A 26690-nucleotide genomic window follows, 5' to 3' on the forward strand; every position below is an offset into this window, starting at 1 on the left:
CTACCTTTTATTTCTTTTTTTGCAATAAGTTTATGAAACCAATTCAATGACACATACAATGTTAGGGATGAAAATGCTGGATGGTTTGCAGGAATTTTGGGGCAGTTTAAACTACAAACTAGCGTAAGGCTTTTTTGCTATACTATTCATTAGACATTCAAGATTCATCTGTGTAGAGTTTACAGTCAGTATCGTTTAGAAGGGAAGAGGGAAAAGTTGCTTAAATCTACCATTGTACTCCCTTGACCTTAGGCCAGTCTCCTGCTGTTGTGATGACTGAAGAGCTAACAGCCTGCCCTGCCCTTGGTACTCCTCCAACATGCCTCAACCTGCTTCTTAAAAGTAGAGGCAGGGGTGAGGGGCCAGTTCAACTTGTTCTGTGGCCCCAAATACTCTTCCGCATGAAACAGACTGGTTTATTACCTCTTTGGAACGCTTTTGCTGCTGGTTTGTATGGTTCTGGATGTAGTCTGGAAAAACAGAACCTGACATTTTTGCCCTAAAGGTACAAAAATTCAGTTACAATTTTGTAAGAATTCAGTTTCAAAAATACATGTCTTGAGAACACTATGAAGAGCAAGCATGGAAGGTGTGCTTCTTCATGCTGTTTAGACTTATGGTAAATGGGCAGCAGTGCTTAGTAGGTACTTAACACAGTAATAATTTGTCATAAAATTTATTATTCAGGAAGACCTTAGAATTCATCATTGCCTCTAAGGAAGTTGAAAGTAAGAGTACAGTAGTCTATTATGGAAGGTGCATGCTTCAGAAAAATATTTTTGAAATAATTCATTTAGAATTTTTAGTTAATGTTTTAAATGCATTCTGTAAGCCTGTTGTTGGACAGTTCTCTTCAATGCAGAATACAAATGATTAGATGGGGGTTTTTTTGTTTGTTTTTTAACTCAGCTAGTGCTTTTTATAGATGCAAAGCTTATAAATAAACCATGTTTTGGGGTTGGTAAATGTAAAAAACACATTTTAGGAAAAAAAAAATTCTGGCTTAACCTCCGAAGTGTGCTTTTTTGCTGAAAAGTACTCCTCTTTAAATAGATGCATTGCACAAGGAAAGAAAATATGTAAAGATTGGGGGAAATTCTGGTGTCTTTTCTTAAACCCACCATCCAACTGAAGTGAGAGTTTTGTGGAGAAAAGGATTCCAAGAAAATAAAATCATAATGTAGAGCTGGTATTAAACTTTTTTCTCCATCAGTATAAATTAATTGAACATATATTTAGACAGCTCAATCAGTGAACAAATCTAAATAGTCTGTAATCAGTGCTTGTTAAACAATGAGCAAATTAGAAAATGTATACATATAACCAGTGGTCAGTAGTGTTAAATTGAAGGGTAAAAGTAGACAAAAGATGAAATTGTATTTTCACAGTTTTTTCTGTCTGCTCCATTGGAGATATTTGTCTCATGCAGTTTTCAGCATTTAGTTCTTTCTAGTTTGGTTTGGTTTTTTTTTTTTATACGGACAGTGGAGATAAGTGGACCCCTCCAATAGTTTATTCACTCATTGTTAAACCACTTATGCTCCTAATCCTTCCTTTGAGGAGACTCTTCCTCTCCAGTGAATATACTGGGAACAGAGCCCAGTGGAGATTAGCCCTCTTAGATAACTGGATTTCCAAAGTGATGTGAAGTGAATATCCTCCAGTGTTTCTGAACATATATGTCACATCTGGATTGTAATTTCTTTACAGTTTAATGGCAGAGCCTTCCATTTGTCTCAATGCATAGTGCTATGTTTTATGGTTATAGTTTGGCAGCTATGATAATACAGTTTTACTGGTGAGGCTATATCATTCCTAAAGGTATTTTATTTCTCTACGAGGCTACATATGGCAGCATCAGTGATCCAGTCCCTTTGGCGGCAGTACCATGCCAGGAGGAAAACTGACTGCACCAAAACAGAGAATCATCAGTTTATAGAGGCTTTGAGACAGAAGCATGAAGCTGCCACACTAATCCAGGTTGGTTTATGGTATTCTCTTTACTTATTTTGCAAATTTAATTAGAACAATATCTTACTACTTTTGTGTACTTGTGATCATCTCTCTATTTTTGTTTATGGTTTTATTAATAGTTTCATAATTAAACATTTTTTGTTTTATTTAATCAGCATAACCTTGATGTTTCTAAGAGAGAGCCTTCTTTAAAAAAAGTTTTACAGAAGCATAAAAATATTTTCCCTTTTTTCACCAAGTATTTTACTGAATTAGTTTTGCTTGATTTAATTCTAATATTATGTTTAAGACATATTGTGCCCGTGTTCTTACTGGGATATGTCTATGCTATTAAACTGACAGATGCTGCATAACTGGTACATCATGCCTGATATCTATACAACAAAGGAGTAGGTACTCCTTCCATCTCTTCTGTCCTACCTATCCATCTCTTTCCTTCTCTCCCCATCTTCCAAAACCAGGATTGCCTCATCCATACTGCCATTGGGAACAGACCATGGCCTAGGCTGTCCTATCGTAGATGCTGAGCTAACAGCTAAACAGAGTGGATTACTATGTGCGAGAATTAAAGTCCATGCCTTCGCTCTGTTTAGTTTGCTAACCAGATATACTATTTACCTGCCAAGTTGCCAGGGTTCATGAGTTTTTCTACATTTTTAAGCAAATGGACTCTGTATTGATTTCAGATTTCAAGTTAACTTAAACGCATTCGATATTATAAGTCTTCTATAAAAATGTCACCAGCACCAAAGTAATTTAGGAGCCTAAGTTCCATTTTCAGACTGAAAATCCAAGTAATTCATTAGTATCTATTCAACAAACAGGCAGTAGCAAAATGTTTAGTAAATGTGCGTACTAAGAAACAGGACAAGTGCAGAATCATATTACAGCAGTCAGTTATCTGGGAAGCTGAGCTAAAATTTGTTTCTGGAGTGTAGTGTGTGTAGCTAGTATATTAACAGCTGATCTCCATAAACTTATTTAATGCATTTTTGAACTTAGATATTTGGTCTCTACTATATGTTAAAGTGATGAGTTTCACAAATGTGTATAGTGATTAGAATGTGCCTCTTTTCATTTGTTTCAGACCTAATAATTTGCGAAGTTAGTATGAAAATAAAGTCTTTCGCTATATGTCTTCTGTGCATTTTATGGATTTTTAGATCTCTCTTATATCCATCCTTAGATTCACTCTTTTGTAAACAAGTTTAGTCCATTTAGTCTCTTTTCACATTACTCTCTACTACTTCTTATCTTTTTGTCCCTCTCTGAACCTTTACCTCATTCTATTATAACCTTTTTTTAAAGAAGTGACTAGAACTGAATTCAATAGGCAGATACATCATTAATTTGTCCAGTAAGACAGTTTTCATCTTGTTTCTTAAAAACTACTAACATACTTTTTCTTTTAGATCATGGCTGAGCACTGACCTGGTGCTTTCATAGATCTGTGTTAACAGCTGCCTTACAGTTCGTCCTTCTGCATGTACCTTTAGGATTGCTTCTCGCCTTTGCATTTGTGAAAACTAATTGTATTTGTTGAATGAAATATATTTGTCATTTGATCACTCAGTAATAAAAGGATATTTTATCTGGATGGTTATGAAGATCTGTAGGAAAATAACAACAATGAAATTGTAAGAAAGCCATTCTAATAAATTTAATCATTTTTATAACATTCAGGAGTTTTGTGTGTAAAAACAGTAACATTTTCAATAATTTATGCAGTTAGACAATAATTTCCTAAAAATTAATAAGATAAACTTTAAACCAGAATATGAGATTTACCCTTCCTATTTTAGTGCCTTCATTGCAAAGCCATTAAATGTGGACAACACTACATCTTTCAGGACAGTGGAAATTTTTTGCATGGTGTTTTAAATGGTTAGGGCATCTTGAACTCTAAAGATGTCAAACACTGATTTGGGGGAAAATTGCTCTCCTGAATTTAGTTTTCTAAATTCCATCTGTGTAATTTTGATCTCTGAAGTGTTTTGCTGGATCTGATTCTATGGCTTGGCATGTGTTCCTAACACCGTTCCTCCTTTACTAGTACTTAATTCCTAATGTGCTCCTTTTTCTTAGATATGATTGTGCCTACTGGTAATATTTTTTTAAAAATAAAGATCTTAGACAGTTAAGAAAGAGTAACTGACCTAGGTCAATTGCATGAGATGTCTCCAAGAATTGCTACTTGTAAACTATAAGACATTTAGTACAAGTGTATTTTTATTCTCAGTAATTTGAAAGTTGACACTCAGCTTTTTCTTATGTAGCCTTTCCTTTCAGTTTATAATAGTCCCTGAAGGAATTGTCAAATAATTAATTAGTTGACCCAGGTTTGTAGTTAAGGGAGTTTCAGGATTCCTTTCTGCTTACTTGTGGAGAGCCTCTTGAGTACTCTAAGCTTTAGACATATGCTGGCATTTAATTTGTCTTGTAGTTTTAAATGTCACATAAAGTTCAAAAAACAGATCATTGAGCTATTAAACCAAGGCCCAAGATGTTTTATCTTCCTAATGGGATAACATAGAGAATCTGGATTCAGGTTTGATCTATGGCTTTGTGTAAAATGCTTTAAATTTTTTTGTTTAGGCATTTTGGAAGGGTTTTCTTTTTCGAAAGAAGCTGGCCAGTGCTCTTGCAGCTGTTAAAAGTGATGAAGTGGAGGATGACTATGAAGAAATAAATGTGGATGATTTCACATTTTCTGAAGTAAGCACAGTCATTAGCATAAAAACTTCATGTAAAAAATTAATATTATTATTCTTAAGCAATCGTGTAGGCATTGAAAATAAAAGAAAGAAATTGAAAGGCCTACCAGGGCTAGAATTAAGATGTTGGATGTCCAGAAATAAAGAAGCATTTGGTATATATAGCTCATTTAAATGTATTTGTCATGGATTAATTGCTTCGTGCTCTTTGAGGTGCTCTGGTAGTTACTGTGCTATTAATGTCACACCCACTGTAGAACCCCATATATTTCTGCAGTTAGAGGACAATCAAATGAGAATAAGGAAACAGCTACTTTTGTTCTCAAACGTTTAGCTTTTTAGAATTTTGGTAACAGATTATAATGTCAGCAATATTTGAGTGTGTATTTTTTTCATTTTCATGATAGAATGAAAACAATAATATAGCTGAAAATATAGAAAATATAGCTGAGATTCAGTATTGCAGTATTCCAGTAAAAACAATACACCCTCAAAACCAGAGGTGAAGCAGGCTTATTAGCTCTTCTTTTGTCTTATAGGTAAAGTGCTAAAAACATGATAAGTCTGAATACAGTAGTAAATTATGAAGAGAAGTGTGGGTTTTTTCTGATTTAACTACACTTAGAAGGTCTGTGATGCACAAAATCCAGAACCTATTACTAGTAATTTTTACAAATTATTTAGAATTAGTAGTGTCCTTTTGGTTTCAAAGGATTGAAATTGGCTCAAGAGTTTCCATTCTAACAAATAAAAGCAGGCTCCAAAGGAATTTGAAGAATAACATCACATTCAAAATTGAATTTAGCAATAATTAAGTAAAAAATAAAAATGTCGACAGGATCAATGTTTTCATTCAGTAAGCAAGGAAAAGAATCTTTAAACTAATTTTATCTTTTTTACCCTCAAAAGACACAGTCTACATGGGAAGTTCTAGACTCAGTATGCATAGTAAGGCAGCTGTTGATGACTTAGCTATATATTTGTCTGGAGCACTGCTTTCTCTAATTGTTCACATTCATTGGCATTTTTTTGGTTTTAATGGTTTCAGGTAAAGCAAAGAAAACTGATAGCAATGTGGCCATTTGAGACCTAAGAGGATATGACTGAGGGTTTTTTTCATGAACCCTTGTCCCTGAATGTGCTTATTCAGCTGCTGCATCTTTGCAAGGGCCATTTGTCAATATTCCACTGTAATTTTCCAAAGGAGATTGATGTGATAGCCCTGCTACTGGCAGGATTAGATCCTATTTTTGATCACATGTTTGTATGGCTCAAAGAAAGTTATGAAACCAAATATGTTATTGGAGCAGTGCAGTTTACAGTTGATCAGTCTTTGGTCATCCAACTATCAGCCTTCTTTTGCCACCCCCCTCCCCTTAAAAAATAGTCAGGCTTTTTATGCAATTATTACCAATGACTTGATGACTTGGAGTAATTTTTTTTTTCTTCTCCCTTTCAGTAGCTATTTTAAGATACATTTTCAGAATTACTGTCTTATTCTAAGAGCATGCAAAATGTTTGAGGCCGGAGTCCCAGGAATCATTTGGTAGACAGGAAATGTGTGTGTGTAAACAGAGAGATCTGGCTTAAATTTTAGGATTTTTTTTCATTTTAATTTGAAATATATATACAAAAAAGAACAGTCTCATTAGCTGATGTTCTCTGATCCCTGGCTTCTTTCTAAAATAATAAAAAGCAGAAAGTTGAAGGATTTATTTCTTCACACAGGAAGGAAGTATCTGTTCATATATTAAAGAAGGAAAATACCCTGTTTTGAATTATTCAGCCAGTAGGCCGGAGTCTTATATACTGTAATTCAATTGAGCTGTTCTTGTTTCACTCTATTCGGTCCAAATAATCCCGTGATTTTTTTTTTTTTAATTGCTAAATTGAAAACTACATGGGCCATTTTGTCCCATCTGTCTGTCAGCAGGGCAATCGCATTTGGACAGGTGCTCCTGAGGCCAGGGAGAAAAGGAAGGAGTGGGGGGAACAGGAAAAAAAAGGCCAGCTCATTTCAGAGGGGCTTGCACTGTGTCACCCTCTGGTGTTGCCATACATTTCTTCCTTGTTTTTTCAAATTGTTACTGAGTTTATTAGGAAAGAAGTAAAATATGGTTTTAGGTAGCAATTCTCAGAGAAAGTGTTTAGGTTCAGATGATGACAGGAGAACCATGAGCTGACATTTTAATTGGTTCAGCAGGCTGAACTGGGGACTGAAAAGTTACTCAAGCCCTTAGCTTCTTGTACTGAAAAATATAAGAACATCTGTTTTCTACAGAGCAATGTATGCGATAAATTTACAATGTATATACCCATGAAGGATATACTTTGTTCAGTGAGTGAGCATTTCAGTGTTCAAGATTGATGGCCGTAACTAGAATTATAACATGCAATATTTGACAGTTTTTCCTTCTTTTTTTTTTTTCTTTTTTTGGGGTTTGGTTGGGGTTTTTTTTCTTTTTTTTTCAAGCATATATCTTGTCTGCTGAAGAGTTTGATTGTGAGAAATGTGTGCCTTAACTATAGTGGGGCTACTGGAACTGGAGTGTGAAATAGTGGTATATGATACAGCCATATCATGTTATTAACTGTGTGAGATACCAAGGAATACTTACTGCAAACTTGTATTAATATTCTGCTAAAATTTCCATGATTCTTGCCTTACACTCTGTTCTACCTAGCCCAGACTAGCCATCCTCAGTACTAGGTTGCCTGGTTCCATGTGTCTTTAGCTGTTCCATTCTCTGCAGCTAGGTGATACCAAATCACATGAGCTTTCTACTTCTGCAGAAACAAACAGCAGAAGCTTGGAACAGTCTATACTTCCTACTCCCTCCTTTCTGGCCTCAGTGTTTTATAGCAAAGTGCTGAAGCAGAGCCAAATAGTGACACATGATATCAGTGGCTATCTGTTGGGCCTCAAACAAGTGTGTAGGGAGGAGTACATATTGCTGGGCTAAGAGATCCCATATGGTAGGGTGTGAAGGAAGAGAAAAATATCTGGACACCATTTTGTACTTCAGATTTCACTGTTGGATAGGGTGAGTGAAATGAGAGAGAAGGGCAGAAAAACCTTTCCTTATTGTAAACCAATATAAATGTACTAAATCTTGTCCAAAAGTTTTTGGAATGGTCCACTATTTTGTGGTGTAGTCATTGTTTGGGTTTTTTAATACCAGTTTTATGTAGATTTCAGTCATAATGATTTTATTCAGTATTATCTAGCATTCTACAAAATCACTAGTGTGCAAGCACCTATTTAAACCATTTGCAAATATCACAATGCGATGTCATAGTGCACCAGTCTTCATTAAGTTACTGTTTAATATCTTCATTATAAACTCAGTGTACCCAGTGCTCTGTGGAAGGTGAGGCTGCAAAACAGCATGGGGAAAACTCTAGTCTTTGCCAAAGATGATCTGTTTACTTCATTTATGCACATTGAGCAGTGATATATATTTATTACAAGTTTGGCACCATATCATGTGAAAAATGGATTGCATGTGATTGAGCTGGAGGAAGGGCCTTTATTTTGCTCACAATAGTATATTGTAATCATTTCACCTGAGCAATTACTGGTATTTTCGTGTATTCATATCAGCTCCCGTATGTTGCCAAAGACATTCAGAGGCAATTGATGGCAGTAGCGTTTTGTGTCTGTTGCATTGTGCAATGTCAAACAGGCTATCCCAGATGAGATGAAAGATCTGGCCAACAGATGTCTCTGAAAGTATGAGCCTGGTATTTAGTGATATTTTCATGTCTTTCATGTGGACTTTGGAGAATTCCAGCCTATATGCTGCAGAAGGCTGATCTTAAGGCAACCTTTCATCAGCAGTCCATCCATGTAGCAAATGATCTACAAGGCAGACCTCACTTTACCTCTGGTGGACAAAGTCTGACACCACATTTGCTTGACACAGCTCTTACTTTCTGTACCATGTAGCCATTGGCATCGTTGTTTTCTGGATGAGAATATGATGTGAGCCAAATGCAACATGGCTGAACTCACCAGAAAGCTGAATGAGTTGAATATGATCAGTTTTAAGACAATTCTTTACTCAGAACAGTGGACATTAAATAATTAGTTTTCCTACACTGAGTCAGCATATGGACATGTGTCTTGTTCTCATCAAGGTAAGTACCGATATTGATGGTTACATGGCACAGAAAGTAAGTACTGTATTTTTCAAAACTTGATTTTTTGAAATTAGTTTAAATCAGGCTATCTAGTCATACTTCTTCAAAAAGAAAGTAACTTTGCAAGTTGCAATGAAACTAAAAAGAAATCCAACACTGCTTCCTTCATCAAAGGGAATAAATCTGTTGCCCTGAGACAAAGTGCTGTTCTGCTTCTGAGCTTGATGATGTAGAATTTTAAAATCCCAGTCATTTTGACAGCTTTTGAAATTATTGACCAGGAGTTTCCTTCATATTTTTTTACATATCCACACTCAGACACATAGCCGTTCCTTTTTTTTTGCTTGCCTTCCATGGCAGCTAGGTAGCAGTTTTCTTTTTTTTTTCTTTTTTTTTTTTTTTGGGAGGGGGGGGGGCAGGGAGAAGAATAAAAACTACCTCGTATGTGCAAACTCTTGAAAAGTAAACAGCAATTAGAACAATTTCTTTGCATCTGCCATCTTTAGTATTCTTATCACATGTCCAAACTAGACACATACAATGTGTTTTGTTTTCTTTTCGGATAATCCTTCATGATGTGGTTTGTCTCAGGCTGTGAGCTTGTGATTTTGGGCTTGTGACAGTGACTGCTGTTTTCTGCCTAGTGCCAGGAATTAAGTGTAGCCTATGGATTAGAAGGTCCCCATAACATTTCTTCTATCTTGACACTCTTACACATGTCTAGCTCTTGTAATTGCTTACAAATGTCAGATCAGAATCCAGCCTTTCTGTATTGTGTCCTGCAAAGAATATGATCCTTTTTTCATCAAACTTCTTATGAAGTTACGGTGTTGTTAAAAAGCAAAAAAGTGTATGATGAACATTTCATTAGATCCATCCTCTTTTAAGAAGGAGGGGAAAAACTCTCTCCTAAGTAACATATTGGAAAATCAATCTTTTCAATGAGCGTGTATCAACAATCTCTTGATGTGATCCTGCTTCTTCAGCTGCTATGTTAATGAATCACATACCGTTCTCTGTCTGTTGCATCATCAGGTACATAAGGCCTCTTTTCTACCTCTTTCAGCAACGATGCTTATCTAAAATGCTGAAATCTTGTTTTCTAGTTATCTGATAGATACCCTGGCCTTGGAAGTAGGTTGTTTCAGTCAGTATCTGATAAAATAAACACAAACACAGCTAGTAGAAGTTGTGGCCATCGCTAACACCCCAGCTTCACAGGTCCTGCAGAATGTGCTCTGATTGCTTTCTGGCAACCATGAGATCTCAGTTCTTAATGCCACCTGAAATGCTTTTAATTTTTAAACAGAAACTATCTTCACGCCTTGTGTCTGTCTAATTCTTGGTTAAGTAGCCAGATTCAAACAAATACTTTCCAAAGGAAAGCCCACTAACGATGCATGACACTAAAGATATCTTTTGGAACCTGTATTTAGCTAAATGGTATAGTATTTTTCTAAATTATATTTAGCTTGTATGACATATCAAAGTATAGTTATGTCAGTAATTATACTGCCTAGTCTTATTTCTCTAAAGACAAAGTCAAGCATCAGAATTGAATAACAGGCTAAGCAATGGAAAAATGTATAAAAGTGAAAAAAGTCTTAGTTCTGTGGAGTTTTAGACTCATTACTGTAACCTCAAAGGAAAATCATTCTAAGCCAAATGCATCACTGTAAATGGAAGTAATAATAGAGCCATCAGTTCTTCTCAGTGAGTACATTTGCATCTGGAGTCTGTTGAAAGCTGAGCTAAGGACCCCAAATCATTGAATATAACTTCCCTACGTTCTTTATTTTTTGTGTAATGTTAAAACTGACATTTAAGTGTAGGTATAGATCATGTTTAAAGGATCTAGTTAAATGTATGATATTTAGCATGTCCACATACATTGATTTCCATTGAAGAAGATTTTTTAGTAATGCCTGTTTACAAATTTCTCCTATTTACAAAATTCTTCTGACTTGTGTGTGCTCTGTGAGAAGAGGCCATTGATGCAGCCTATATTGTAATTGAGTTAAATGGCAGTGCTTTTGGAGGAACCAAAGAGGAAAGTGAGATGTCAGCTTCCTTTCTCCTCCACACTTAAATCCATACATGTCTCATTGCCTGGAGCTTGAAGTCCTTTTAGTTTAGAACGTAGCAGATGTTATCCAATCACAGCAAGCTTAACTCACCTGAACATATACAAGACCTAGGGAACAGATGGGATGCATCCAAGGGGGTTGAACAAGCTGCCTGATGTCATTTTGAGGTCACTCAGTCATTTTTGAAAGGTCATGAGAACTAGGGGAGGTTACTGGTGACTGTAAAAGGGCAGATATCACACCCATCTTCAAGGAAGACAAGAAGAAAGACATGGGGAACTAGAGGCCAATCAACTTTATCTCAGTTCCTGGTAAGGTTGTGGAGCAAATCCTCTTAGAAGCCATTTCTAAACCCGTGAAACAAGGTGACTGGGAGCAGCCAGCATGGGTTTACCAAGGGCTGATCAACCTCATTGCTTTCTATCACAAGGTGACTGGCATTATGAATAAGGGGAGGGCAGTGTATATTGCATGCCTTTATTTTAACAAGGCCACTGACAGTCTCCCACAGTCTTATTCTCAAAATTTGTTGAGGTGTGGGCTGGACAAGTAGACCATAAGGTGAGTGGCAAATTGGACTGTCACACTCAAATAGTTGCGTTCTGTGGTGCAAAATCCAGCTTGTGGACAGTAGTTAATGGAGCCCATCATGGATGGCAGGGGGACCAAAATAGTTAATATTTTAATTAACAACCTGGATGATGGAACAGACTGCAATCTCAGCAGGTATTCAGGTGATACCAAATTGGGGGCAGCAGCAGTATGCTGGAAGACCAGGGTGTTCTTTAGAGCAGACTGCGCAGGCTAGATAAACAGGCTGACCAGAGCCTCATCATGTTCAACAAGAGCAAGTGCAAAGTCCGATACATGGGCTAGAGTCACCCCATGCAACACTGTTGACTACGGGCTGACTGTCTAGGAAGCAGCACCACATAAAAGGATCTTAGGTCCTAATGGACTTTCTTTGCCATGCAATTCTTGAGTTTCTAACAGTGGAAACAGAGAAGGGGGAAAAAAAACCCCATACCCTGTAACACAACCTTAATTTACCTAAAAACTATTTATGTCTAGTTTGTCCTTGAATGGAGTGGGCTAAGGATTCCTAAATGTTAAATACTGTTAAAACCATCTCCTGCTTCTCGGTCTAGTTACTTTGTTTGTATGGAAAATACTGTAAAATTTTATTTTGATATGGAAATAGCAGTAGCTATTGATCATTTCACAAATCTGAGTTTACAAAAGGAAAACATCCCAAGGACTCAGCCCCTGAAGCTCTTGAATTTCCCAGAGGGTAGCAGTGCAGGTCCCAAAAGATTTAAGATGTTGAGACTACAGTTACGAATCAACAAATTTCAACTTGCAGATTCATTTGTGTGTAATTTTTTTCAAATAGAAGAGTTAGTGCTAGGGTCATATAAGGAGGACAGCATAAATGAAGCTGAAATGATTAAGACATATCTTCTTTAGAATTAAGCATTTTTAGTGTAATTAGAGATTTGTTATCATCAGTTTCAAAAAAAATATGCTTATAACTTAGTCCTCCTTGCTCTTTATCGTCCAAATTCTTTTTTGTTCTTATCTCTGAAATAGGGACTTTTAAACAAAGTGGAAAAGTTGTCTTGAAATTGAATCAAATTTCTCATGTGACATGAACTTTGAAACGCATTATAGGTTAGGTGACTATAAACTTCTGAGTAGTCTATTTTTTATTACCCTGTGCTTCTGCCTGACTTCCCTTCCTTTGACAAAACTGCAAGCTGAAGTACAGCTTTCTTTTCTATTGTGTTTTTAGTATTCATTCCCCAATATTTTGGGTTATCTTCATTTGAAATTGTGTATTCTCTGAATGTACAGTATTTAAGGCGTGGGGGTGAGGGGTCCCTTGGATGGTTTGTTTATTAGGTTTTTTAATTCATTGCCCCTTGAAAGATTTGTTTGTTCATTTTCACAGAGGTAGAAGGATTTGGAAAAAGGCTTATAGGGACATACCAGCTACAGTTTGTGTAGTGTGGATGAGTCAGAAAGGGGAAGACGTGAAGATTCTTGTCATCTTCATGGGGAACGACTGCCTCTGGGGTCTTAGAGCCATTTGAGGGGTGGCCTGAAGGTGTCAGGAGCCTGATGTTTATTGAGGTGGGTGGGGGTATACATCTCAAGATTTTTGAAGCATACGTTTCTGATGCTTACTTGAACCATGTCTAACCTCTGAGGCTGAGGTTACCATTTACCCATCTGTATTTTTTATTCCTGTATTCAAAAAAAGATGTAGGACCCACAGCTTCCTTTGAACACTGTCAGGCTTAAGACAAAAGTACATTTCTAGAAAAGTTTGGGTCATGTAGGTCATGCATGACTGACATGAACTACAATAAGATTCAGACTTTTGGAGAGTTAATTATGTATGTATACATTCAAGCTTTTTTGTGAAAGAAAACTTGTAGGGTCCCTGAAATTTTCATTATCCATTCACTTTTGTATATTCCAAAATAAATTATTTCCATAGTTTTAGTCATATGTATTTAGAGAAATCACATAGATACTTGTATTAAATATAAATACATATATATATATATATATTAAAAAAAAAGAATTTTAGAGAACAGTTAGTTTTCTGAGCTTATTAAACAGTTTGGAAAAATGACATTTGGAGAAGACATTGCCCAGTGAAATGTTCTTGAATGTTTTTCTTAACAGAATGCTGTGATTTTTCCAGTAATTGCCAGTATATCCTTCTTATAAATGGACAACTACACAACTATGCTTGTCCTCTAATTTTCCTACAAGAATGTGCTCTAATAATTAACCAGCTTTCATAAGTCTTTAAAATCTCTTGGGGTCAATTAATCGTTGTGATGTTTCTCTGGAATCCATATGATACTTGCTCCTTTTTTTGGCTTGAAACATTGTTTGATTTTAGCAGTCATAAGAATGCAGCCGTGCCCAACTTTCCTTCCTAATTCTCTTGTTTTATATAAAGACAAGATTGAAAAAGAAGCATTGCCAAAGGTTAAAATAACCTTTATTAGGGTGCTAACCTATTTATCTTCACCACATAAAATATGTGAAAAAGCATGAAAGACAAATCTAAAGAAAAGGCTATTTTTCCTACTGCTTGCAGTTCAGAGATCTGTTTTGTATAAAATATATATCCACTAAACTAATTAAAAAGAAGTCTGTACACAGTTTTTTTATAGAACTGATCAAATCAACACATTTACATATAGCGTTAAAATGGCAAAACTTAAACTGAATTTTTGTGGTATCGGAAATGGAATAATAATGCAACAAATAGATGATTCAGTTAAGGATGTTCATACTTGATATTGCCTTAGCTTTGGAATTTTCTTTAAAAGTCTGGCTCTGAATTGATATTCAACTTCCTAACATTGAACTAAGCTTTACGCATGAACTTGAGTTTCTCAGGAAAGCTAGCCCGTAGAGTAATCTGATTCCTAAAAAGACTGGATTAAAAAAAAGGCTAAATGCACAAAAATATTCAGATCTTTAATTTCAAAAGAAGTTTTCAATCACAGTCTATCAACAACATATAAATGAGCATAGAAAAGTGATCTAATCCTTCTGTATCAGCTGTAAGAGCTAAAAATTTGTGATTTTTTTCTAAGAAGTTTGTCAAAACTTACTTATGCTTTTAGAGAAGAAATTTCTAGCAAAGAATACTTAGGCCTTGGCAGAAATGAAGTTTAGTTTAAAAAGAAATGAAAGACGTTGTCGTGGAGTAGCATATTTGAATGAAGTACACCACAGAGTGAAATATGTTTGCCAGGAATCAAGAGAGAAAGTTACAGCTTTCTGCCAGATGAAAGACAGTACAGTATGGCTGGCTGTGGGATGCCCTTTTCTATTATGAGTATCCACAGGGTTAACCTTCAGCATATGATCCTTCTTCCTGACCACTCCCCCTCCCAGCCTCTGAGCAATTATTTAACCTACAGGATGTTTAACACTGGGAAAAGTAGTTCTTGATGTGGCGTGTATTGCCCAAAAAGAAATTCTGTCAGCTTATTTGAAGTAGTCATAGAATGCTGTTGAACATTCTGCCTTGAATTAAAGTACTGTCTTTCACTTGTCTTTTTGTTTTAACTTTTTGTTTTATTTTCTTGGAGTGAACTAGACTTTAACTGCACTATTCAAATATACTCAGTAAAAACTAGGAAAGTAGAAATCGAGGACTTTACCATCCTGAAGAACTTTATTTAAACTTGCATTCTATAGAGAAAACTAGTGGAAAGATTAATTCTGATTTATTTATTTATTTATTTACTCTTATTACCTATTATTCTTATTAAAAGCAAATTTGAATGTAGAGAGGGCAGATACTTTGTAAAATCTCATTGAAAAAGGGCCGTTCTGACTGAGAATGACACTAATGGCCTGCCTCACTGAGGGGAGCAGAAGTCCAGAAAAACAGGTTGGACAAAACCAGGCAGGTAAACTGGAGGGTGAATCTTTTTTTTAAAGCAAGTCATTCCACACACTATTTCTGTGAAATTGTAACGTGGAAATATTTTTTTTTTAATAAAAGATGATTTTTTTTTTTTCCCCTTCTATTCCTCCTATTCTGTTGTAATGCTCAGGGGCCAGTCATTACTCTGAGTTCAGAGTGGATTTTGGATGTTAGTTTTCTTCTGCTTGTTTATAGTCCTTTGGGTAATTTTCCTATTTTTACCTTAAGATACCATATAAATAAAAGCACTACATAAATATCAATAAAACAATTTTTCTGACTAAAACATTGCTGTCCTGCAAACAGTGAGCGAGTCAATGAGGAAATGAAAGAATAAAGGAAAGAGATATAAAGAGTTAGTTCTCCGTAATTTTCAAAAATAATTTCACAGTTTTTTCAGATGATGATTCATCTTGTGATTCTGAGGTCCACCATGTTTGGAAACCTGGAGTAGCTTCAGCTCCCATGGCAGCCAGCATATTGGCCTTTCGGAGCTAAACTGCACCCCTTCAGCAGTTGCATACTCTGAGCTATGTAAATTATTTGCATTCTTTCTGGATTGACATAGAGATGACCTTGCAAACACGCTGACTAGATGGTTATATTTGTCATAAGAAGTTAGATTACTGTTTTAAGTTGAGGAATCTTTTCCTAGATGTTAGCAGAAAGTCCTTAAACCACCAGTTTCCAAGGTCTGAAAGAATATAGCAAGGGAAGGATTGTCCTTGACATGTCCAGCTTCTTTCATTCTTTCCATAAGCATCTGCTACTGAACTCTTCTGGAAGCAGAGTACTGATGTAGATAGATATTTGGTCTGACCAAGGACAGAGTTGTTATATATCAAAAGCTGGCCTCTCTTTTCAGCCTGTATTGGTAATGCCTTCTTGCATACTCTGCTTCTAACCATAGTACAGTTTTGGGGATCGGTTTGGGTTTTATTACACGCTTGTGATCCTCCTTGATCTAAGAGAGATGAAAGGCAATATGTGATAGCATTATTCACAGTTTGGACAGTTACTTGTAGCAGTGCTTTAAAGCTGAGTGTAGGTTTGACACTGTGTCCTGTGAGCTATTTTCTGTTCCTGGTTTAAATAAGACTTAGAACAGCCCAAATTACATGTATAGTCATTATAAAAGATTATGTAGTTCCAGAATGTAATCCAAAGCATATAAAAGATGCCTAAAATTAGATTGCATAAATAACGTTTGCACTAAAACTCTGCTTTTCAGAAGCTTATTCAGTCCCCGTTAAGGTTAGTAGAACCATTCTCACTGACTTTGGTGGTTGTAGGATTGGATTGTTTCCGAGACCACAGAAGTTTAATGTTTGTTGGTAAATAGTCATTACATTTTGCAAAGGCAAAGATAGAATAAATATTTTAAAAATGAAGGAATAACAAAATGAAAAATGTTATATAAAATATGCCATGAAATCCTCCAGAGTTCATTTATGAGCTACAAAATCAAAGGGGAGAAAAAAACCCGTAGCATTAGATTCTCAAAGGGTAAAAAATGCATTGTGAATCAGGATAAAAAGTTCTTGATCCTAATGGATAAATGGAAATAGCTAATACTATAGAAGTTTTATTATTAAAATTCAGAAAAAAACAAACAAAACAAACCCAAATATGTTCACACCTTCTTCACATTGAAGAATTATATCGGGGTAATTGTATTGTGTTCAATAGTGAATTTGGTGGTCTGTATTCTTTCAAGTCTTGGAATTATCTTGTTTGTGTCCTGAGCAGGAGCTAAATGAAAACTAATGTAAAGTCTAGCAAAAAAAAAAACCCAACCAAAAAACAAAACCTTGAAAAAATTGCCAAGTATTAAAAGTATGTTTCAAATAGCAAGTTAAAGTGAATTTATTTCTGTGAAGTTTTAACAAAAAATTAGAAAGGTATGTTTTGTGTGCTTGTGAAAATTGAAACTTTTTAAAAGTAATCAATACAGTCTTTGACTTGAAACAAACACTGGAAATAAAGTATGGAGGATACAGAAGGATAAAAGATACCTTCAGATGAACTAATGTGTGTTACATCAACTGTATGTGATTTACACATATGTGTAAAGCTCAGTATTTGTGAAATCAATTCCTTAATTTGGCTTTAGAAATAAATGTAAATACAGTATGCCTATAACTATTTTTGTAGACCATACAATCAAACTTTATTTGTTTGTTTTGTACTTCATCTCAGATTGCTTTTTTTTTTTTTTTAACTCTTGGTGGACAATGTCAGTAGAAATGAGTCTATTTTTCAGCCTTAGGTATTGGTAAGTCTGTCATAAACCTTGCATTAGTTATAATTTAGGACTGTGTTTATGGGAAAGATAGGGACAGAAGTTTCTTGAACTTAGTGCTGTCAAAATCTCTAGGGATAAACATAGTGGAAGAGCATATGTTTAAAAATCAATTGTGTTTATTTTTTTTGGCCAAAGCAAACGACAGTGTGGTATATTTTTATAATATGCTACACATTCATAGGAGTGCAAAATGTGCTTAATGATAAATCAGTTATCTTTTTTTTTGTCTTGCGTATTTATACCTTTGAGTCATGCTTTTATATTTTCATTGGTATTCCTTTTCAACACTTAGGACACTGAAAGACATTTTATAGGCTATGAAAGAAATAAAAACACTGTGGAGAATGTTGAATTAATAAATGGCAAACACTGGGCTAAGAAAATATTTGTGAGAAAAGTTTCAACCTAAATATTAAAAGCAAATAACTTTAATTGGGTTATAGTACAACTATAAAGCAAAAAGATTCAATCAGTGTACTGCTTAAGTGATACTTGTTCAAAAAAATTGACTACAGCTTTGGAGTGTTAGTTTTCATTTTCATGATTTTATTGATTTCTGTCACAAACAATTTCATCAGAGAGGTAAAAATTCAAATAACTAGGATGCAAGCTTGCCCTGAAATCTGACGGTAGAGGTTGGATCGTATTCGCTGTTAAGGTAAGACATAACTTACCCACGTAATTAATGGACACATCATTGTTCACACCAATTAAGTTGATTGACATTTAAATTGTACAAGAATTGGAAATCTACCTCTCTCCCACTGGTACTGATACTTTGGCAAATAGAGGAGGAAAAAATACTTTAGAAATTTGCCATTTTCATATACCTTTATACACCAGCGAAGTTGAAGACACACCTTTTGCAGACATTGAGTTTACCTGTGACAGGGTTGCATGCCCACACTCAGGAAATAAGTGAAAAACTCTCATCTGAAAAGCTAGAAATACGATTTGCATAGTGCAATTGAAGAGTAAATTCAAGGAGGACAAGGAGGAATAATATCTAATTTCACTGACAGTTTTTGGTCAGACTTCTTCCCTTTTTCATAGTTACTCCTTTTGACCGTTCTGCCTATAGACTCCAGGCAATTGCAAAACTTGAACACAGCTTTGTCTCTACTGAGATATGAACTTAGCAGTCTTCTGTGTCCAAATTGTACCAATTTCACATCTTTAAATGATCACCTTTGGGATTTGATTTACTACAGTCTGCTTCTGGAATAGATTTTAACTGTGACTTTTTTTTTTTTAAATGAAAATTGAATCAACCACTCAGTGGTTATCAGCATAAGACTAATCACTGAGGAGAGAGAACGCTAGTGGGTTGTAGGTAAATGTAAGAGTTAAATAATGTGATACATCTTATTTGTTGCATGCCTCTTCTGTTTATTTACATAGATTTCTTGACATATACAACCACCTGAGAGAGGAGGTGTGGTAAAAAGGATAATATTGTATATTTATCATTAATTGAAACGGTAAGGGGAAGAGTGGTAAAGAGATATCATCTGTTAATAATGAGAGCATAGAATTTATCCAGATTTATTAAATAAAAGAATGAAAACCAAAACATACTGTAATCAAAGAATAGGGAATTCCCGAAACAAGGATCAAAGATGTAAGAATGCATCCCTTTTATGACATGAAAATAAAGTCAAAATTTATTGAAAATTTATTTTTAAAAACTAGGTCAGAATGGAAGAAGAACTAATGCTGGTTCACAGTTACCTTATAAATAAAAAGAGTGGACTTAGAGTCACCAAATTATGTGATCAGTACCTGAAGTAACCTTTTCAAAATAGCTGGAATATGATCCTTTTGTGTCTCAGAATTTCAAAGGGCTTGGAAGATCTTCTTGTTCACCAGTCTAAGGCTGTGCAAAGTCCTGTTTACACAAACTACACATTAAGGTATCCAAAGTTAGGATAATTTCTCAGGGTCAGAAATCAGTGCAATCTGAAATATTCTGTGAATGGGAGAGAAGTATTCCAGTTTTGTGAATTAGGCATTTTCAAAAGAATGAACACCAGGCTCTTTGCTGCTGAAGTAAGACCAGCCTGAATGACTGAGCCCTGTGTAAGTGAAGCCAAATTCTTCAGAGGTATTTACTTACCGTGTGGGAGTAATTTACTTCTCTCGCTTATCAGAATACATTGAAAGAACATGTGGTCAAAAAACTCAAGGACATATAAGAAAAATAAGTCACATCCAGGTTGAGTTTGAAACAAAATCTGAATTTTGTTTTATGAAAGAAAACTGAATTCTGCCTTGAAGTGCCAGACACACCAGTTAGCACCTAATTCTGTCACCCCTCCTCATTCCAAGCTATTAATTTAGTCTGCAAATTATTCCATTACATCAAAAGTAAAATTGATTAATTGAAGGAATAAGTACATTTAGCATTCACTTTTTTAACCCCAGATGTCAGTGAAAACTATTAACCAATTCAGTTCAACTCAACAAAAGCAAGTTTGACAGAATCAGACACCTGCATCTGGATATAAAATACTCAATTAGTCTAAAAAAGCAAACAAAGCTGTTCATGTTCTTTAGGCCTTTAAGTACCTTAGGTCTGTATTTTTTCAGAGTTTGGCAGTCTTTTTTTTAATAACTTGGGTTTACTAACAACGTTGGGATGAAATTACAAGAATTTGAGAAGGAGGGGATGCATCTTCTTTAAAGAACAAAACAAAACAAAGCCAAAACCCCTCAAAAGCCCCACAACTCACAAATACTGTTAATCTGATTTGTTTAAAATAAAACAGTACAACACAGGATCTCCAAAGGTGTTTTAAGTGCGATTGCTCTGCAGGTGGCAGTTCTGATATACGACTTGAAAACACTTGAAACAGTATGTAAGACAATTTGAAAGAGACTTTGCAAAAGTTATCAAAACTAAACTGATTTTATCAGTCCACTATTTGACTTTACTCATTCATGCAGGCTGCATTAGAGAAGGAATGGCTAACTCTAGATTCCACCCGTTTCCCTTCAAAAACACTCCTGCTCTCAAACCAGCTGCGCTGGCCAAAGGTAACATGTCACAGAAACTTCTTCCTCTTCAGTCTTTATTCATTCCTTAAGGATATGCTATTCTGGGGTGATTAATACGACAATCTATTGACTTGAAAAACACAATTACTTTTAGAAGTCTCAGACTTCCTCCTCATCCCCAGATGCAATTTTTCTTTTAGATTTTCTTTCATTTGCTTAGTTTTTTCTTTATTTTGGATTTATTTCAACACTTTACTTCACAGTAGCAGAAAAAAGATGATGTGCTTCATCTGTACGTTTGGCAATGGATTAAAAATTGCTGGTTGACACACTACTTTAAAAATACTAAGATCTGCATTGTATGACAACAGCTGAATGTTTTCAGAACAGCTAAAGGTCATTGAACTGTAATGTCTGCTAGTTATTTGATAAACTTTGAAGTTTTAGCTTTTTGTTTTGGTAGGGTTTTCTCTTCTTGTTACAAGCGTAGTATTACTAATGTTTTATTTCCTACAATTAAAAGAAAGGAGTCTTATAAATGTATAATTCATTCTATTTGGGGACATTAAGCATAATTAAAGTCACCTTTTTGCCCTGTTTAGTTAGTTGAAGGTAAGGTCTGTAATGGGCTTATCACCATTAAGAATCCTTTCTGTTATAGTAATAGACTCTGCAAACCCTGATACAGGTTTACCTGCACATTTTAAATGCAAACTTGCAGGACTCATCAACTGCAATTTTTTTTCTTTCTCTTACTGAGAAGTATTCTAGGCCTTCAAATTGCAGTGAACATTCAAATAGTTTGCCATTGTCACCACAAGAAGTTTGGCAGTGTGTTAACAGACCACATTCATACTCAGCAGAAAATATCCACTTTCACAGCAGGTAAGTTAAATAATATATTTTTTCATTATATTTAGTTCATTTGGATTTGACAAAAATCGAAAGAAGGAGAACTTGACGCTGTTTTCTGATGCTTTTGCTACTTTCAGTTAATATGATATTACTGGAGTTAAAATGTATTGTTAAAACCAAACATACTGAATTCAGTTGTTATTTTTCATTGACTACTGGAATTAAGAATATAAGAATATATATGTGTATTATTATTTATCTAGCTTTGACTATAGATCATAAAACTTGTATTTTTTCATATATATCATAACATAGATGTTGAAATAGAGATTTTTAAGACTAGATAAAGATTAAAAGAGATTTCTTACACAGCTGCATTCTTTTGGAGAGAAAGGACTGAAATATGCTTCAAGTAATTGAAATGTAAACATTTCAAATTGATGGCAGACTTTTATTACTCTCCAAGATAAAGCCTTCCTGGAGTATTAAAATAGATTTTCTGTATTATTTCCAAGCTTCAAAAGTGCCTTTAAAAGGCACAAACAACTTGCAGAATAACAAAGGCTGCAAAATAGTCACCCAAGACCCTTTCTTATTTACCTACCTTTCAGTACTGCTTTTATACTTTGTTTTCAGGTCAGGGAAAGGAACAATGTCACAGCTCTCAGACTGGAAGGAAAAAAAGAAATTTTCATTTGTATCTGAAAAAGAAGAGAGAATTTCAGAAGAATGGTATGTTAAGCTATTTTGCTTACATAACGACTTCCAGGAATAGGTACAGTATAGTTGGCTGTTGTTGCTTGCTTTTTTTAAGTTCCACCTTTCAAGAATCTGTGTTTTCTCCCAAAGTGAAAATTATTGTAATTACTTTTACAAGTGTCTGGGAGACCAGGTTCATAAGTTGCAATAATGTAATATTAAGATAGGCATTGTGGCTATCTGTGTAACTCAGAAAGTTTCGTACCATGCATAAAAAGTACTATACACTTGTATTCTTTTTGAAAAGTACATTATACAATAATATGCAGCTGGTGTAACATAATATATGTGAAATGTTTAGTAAGTTATTCTCTTCCCCTAGGGGTTTTCAGGATATTTCTACTGCACAGCTAATGCTGAAGAGGGCCCATAAAATGAAGCCCCAAAAATATAGTAATAAAAATTTAGGTAAGTCAACGCTTTAAAAAATGGTTATATCGATGTAATGTTTCTATTCTTAAATCCCCAAATAGTGTCTCTCTTTAAAAGTTTGCTTGCAAAACATTAAACGTTAATTTTAATAAAGGTAGAGTGAGATTCAGTAAAAATAATTCAGTTTAAATCTCTGTAAAGAAATCAATTTGTTCCAGTGATAAAATATTCAGATTTTAAAAAACATTCTACTGGATTTTGAAGTTGAATATTTGACAGCCATGTTAAACAACTTCTGTTTCTTTTTGTTCATGTATCTCTCTTTCTAGATACAGAATTTATATTTCAGCATTTTGTGCTTCTTGTATTTTTTCTCTTGGGGGGAATCTCAGGTTAAAATTACTGACTTATGCAAGAACTACTTATGAAAATGACAGTTCAATACATATGAAATCTTTTTTTTTATTATTAAATATTCACTGTGGAAATAGATAATGCTTATCCAGCTTCTCTGTAATTGTATTCTGGTTCTTCTCAGATAATTCTTATGACAGTGAACCTTTCTTAGAATCATTAACTGTTAGTATGATATGCTAATACAAAAGTTAATGGAATACGTTAATAAAAATATTAATAAAATACTGCTAGTATAAGAAACATTCAAATATGTAAGAGCCTGCTTGACAATAGGACCTAACTCTAAATGGTCTGTGGAAAGTGTACCTTTATTTATGTTTAATGTTTTAAATTCTATCACAAGCTATAGTTAATTTTCCTCTTTTGTATAACTTTGCAAATCTCTTCTGTATTAAGTGTTGAAAATATTGAAAGACATTTTGCTCTTGGAAGAGAAAAAATTCAGCCTATGGATACAGTTAAGTGTTTCTCTGTGTGATCTTTTCTACTTTAAATATCATGCCTAAGACTAAATATTACAAAAAAAGATCTCTAGTTTTAAAAAAAAAAGGGCGGGGGGAGAAAGAGACATGTAATCAACAAACCATGCTTTAGTGTTACAGAGAGGAGAAAAAATGGATACGAGGTTAAGTAAGAGGTTAAAGTGATTATATTTAAGACTTGATAGCTTCCCATGATGCCCTGCCATGTAATTTAAAAAAAAAAAAAAGTGGTAAATGTCTGCTGTGCAGCTGAGTTTTTTACATATGTTCCATTTGGTGGCCTCTGTATCATTTTTTAATGAATAGAGCTTATTAGGTTATATCATCTTTTCTCCATATGCTTTCTGGTTTATGTTAGTAGTAATTAATCCAGTCATAAATGTCTGATTGAGCATATTAAATTTGCTATCCTATTTTTGTTGTAGTTCTAATGGATTTTTCGATATGTTTATATTCACTTTGTTCAGATTATTCAATATAGTATATGTGTGTTGAGATTTTTAATGTATCACTTGGAATATTCTCAAAGTATATTACTAGTTTTAAAAAAATTAACAAAACTTTTGCACGATGTTTTTATAGGTTCAAATTTTCTCTCTTGACACTACCTCATATAAGAATTTTTTATCTTTCTAACTATTACATCAAGCACAAAAATAACCTGTATATATAATTTTCCTGTATAGAGTTCTCTGACAGTCATTAAAATCACATTCTTTTTTTTAGATAAGCAGAAAGCATAATTTCCAGAACCAAAAAATGTCACTGAAAATATTGCACACTCAATCCCTTTTCAGTACCAAGATTATCAAGCCTGTCGTGGTTTAACCCCACATTTCCAGCACAAACACTGTTTCCAGCACAAATCCAGAACATAGCCCCATACTAGCTACTATGAAGAAAATTAACTCTACCCCAGCCAAAACCAGCACAACCAACTATTCTTTCTCATACAGCACGCTGACAAAGTCAGTCCTTCCTTGGTCAGTAAGGACCAAAGAGACATTACCAATTAAAACAAGTATTTTTATCGTAAACCGATGCTAAACTCAGCTGTTGCGCTTAAAACTGATCCTGGTGGGATATTCCCCATGCAAGAAGAATCTCCACATATATAATTGTGGTTTACATCAGCTACCTCCTCCGAAGTGGTGAGAGCAAGTCAGGGTCTTGTTGAAGGTCTGGTTGAACAGAGGGACTTTACAGCATTTAAGGGTAGATATACCTTATCCTGAGGCTAGCCAGCTCCAGATCAGGAAACTGTAACCAGATCCATTGGGCTGCCAGTATCTTTCTTGCATCTCTGTGTGGTACAACTCGTGCTAGCATACTTACAGAAATTCCAGTATAACTAGCCGGGGGGGAGTGGGAAGAGTTCACCATCTTAGGCCATTGCTGTGAGTTTAACCCTACTGAAGCAGGAATTCTGTAAGAGACTTTATTCATTCTAATATTTAAAAGCAGATTGAAATTCATCTGAATAAGTAGATGTCAACATTGTCTTTTAATGTTTCCCTAGAAATTAGCATCCTATCACCTTCATCTCCTCTGAAATGAGCTTCACCCATCTTGTACTTACTGAAGCTGCATATGAAATCTTGTAGGAATTATTTTTAGTATTCTTATTTCTGTTCTTTCTTTTGAATTTCTAGGTCCTCAGTGTTATAATTGCAACTGTTTCCTTTTTAGCTTTCTGATTTAACATAGTTGAAGGTATGCTAACTACAATAAAATAATTTTGTCAGTGATACAGATTCCTAACCACTAGAAAATAAGGAGCCAGCATCCACTTAAAAGTGGAAATACAAGGTTTAAAAAAGCAATTTTCCATGTTATATCCATTTACTATTGCACATTTAAGAACAAAATTTTAAGTTCTGACAAAAAGCAAAGCAACAAGATCTAATATAATAATAATAATAAATAAATTATAAGCTATTAACAAATACACTGATAGCTTTTATGCTAAGGTTTCAGGGTCATCCCAAACGTCTTTTATGTGCCATTGAGCTCTTCCATGGTAATGATCTTATTAGTTACAACTAATGCTAAGATACTGGTGGATTTTGTAGGAACAAATGGCATGTCAGTGTGCTGTCTGCTTCCATATGCTATCAGACTCCTTTGCCTTAAGCCTGGGATTCACAAATGCAAAGTGTTAAATCAGCCTCCATTCAGGGTGTTTTATAATTGCTCTTTAACATAGTCAAGACATCTGCTGGATTGGAACTTGGATTGGACAGTCATGAACAGCTTCAATTCTTAACATCCTCAAGTGTGGGAATTTATTCCTTTTCAGTTTCCATCTAAAACGTTTGTCTTCTCCTAGTGCAACAGTGATGGGATTCATTTGGTTAATTATAGAAGTCCACATCTGAGCTAGTCATCTGCATTCCTTTATGGAAAGGAATAGCCACGTTAAATGCTATTAATTTCCTCCTAAAACATAATTCAAAAACAGGCTACTTGAATCTCACTGTAAAAGCACTTATAGTTCTCCATTGCATATACACAAAACCTGGAGCGACTGGCTGAAGTACAGTGTTAAACTGCAGATATGTAGAAGTAACTGAGAAGTATCTTACCTCATATGTCTGGCCACATACCTTCTCAGTAGTGAAAAAAATATGGAAAATACTAGCAAGTGCACTGAATCCTGTGGTTTGTATTACGAGGAAGAGCTTAAAGTAGCATAACCTTATAATAGGGAATGATTCAGGCAATGCTTATATTGCAGTAGACCAGTCCCACCAACTAATGGCCTTAAGGCCTGTTATGCCCTAATCCACTACAGTTATGTATGCTTGTTTATGTAGTTAAATAAAGTTGTGGCCTGTATTTTAACGATACCAAATGTAGGCTGTGTCTGCTTCAACTATTTTTACTCTACGGTAAGATAATACAAAAAGTGTGGGCAAGAAACCAGAAATTTTGCAGCCAAGTAAAACTGGCATAATGTCAGAAATATTCCTGTTTATCATGGGTGCATAAAATTCTGTAAAAATTCTAATTAAAAATCTAAATACAGCAGAAATTATTGCACCTCACTGTGCTTAAAAATTAAGCATCTATGACTTATAACAACCCTAGCTTCCTAAAGATGTCTTGGCACAGCAGTAC

At 34.9% G+C, this 26690-nt stretch overlaps 1 protein-coding gene across 1 annotated transcript in view; it reads left to right on the forward strand.

The window, feature by feature from the left end:
* LRRIQ1 (leucine rich repeats and IQ motif containing 1) overlaps window positions 1-26690 on the forward strand; it is a 114019-nt gene that overhangs the window by 38155 nt on the left and 49174 nt on the right. Inside the window, exons 16-21 of the mRNA XM_075725825.1 lie at window positions 1842-1980; window positions 4570-4689; window positions 20635-20724; window positions 21449-21570; window positions 22177-22272; window positions 22622-22707. Coding sequence (XP_075581940.1) covers window positions 1842-1980; window positions 4570-4689; window positions 20635-20724; window positions 21449-21570; window positions 22177-22272; window positions 22622-22707 — 653 coding nt within the window. The remainder of the gene's footprint in view (window positions 1-1841; window positions 1981-4569; window positions 4690-20634; window positions 20725-21448; window positions 21571-22176; window positions 22273-22621; window positions 22708-26690) is intronic.

Source organism: Pelecanus crispus, chromosome 1 (genome assembly GCF_030463565.1).
Source record: "Pelecanus crispus isolate bPelCri1 chromosome 1, bPelCri1.pri, whole genome shotgun sequence".
NCBI classification, from domain to species: Eukaryota; Metazoa; Chordata; class Aves; order Pelecaniformes; family Pelecanidae; genus Pelecanus; species Pelecanus crispus.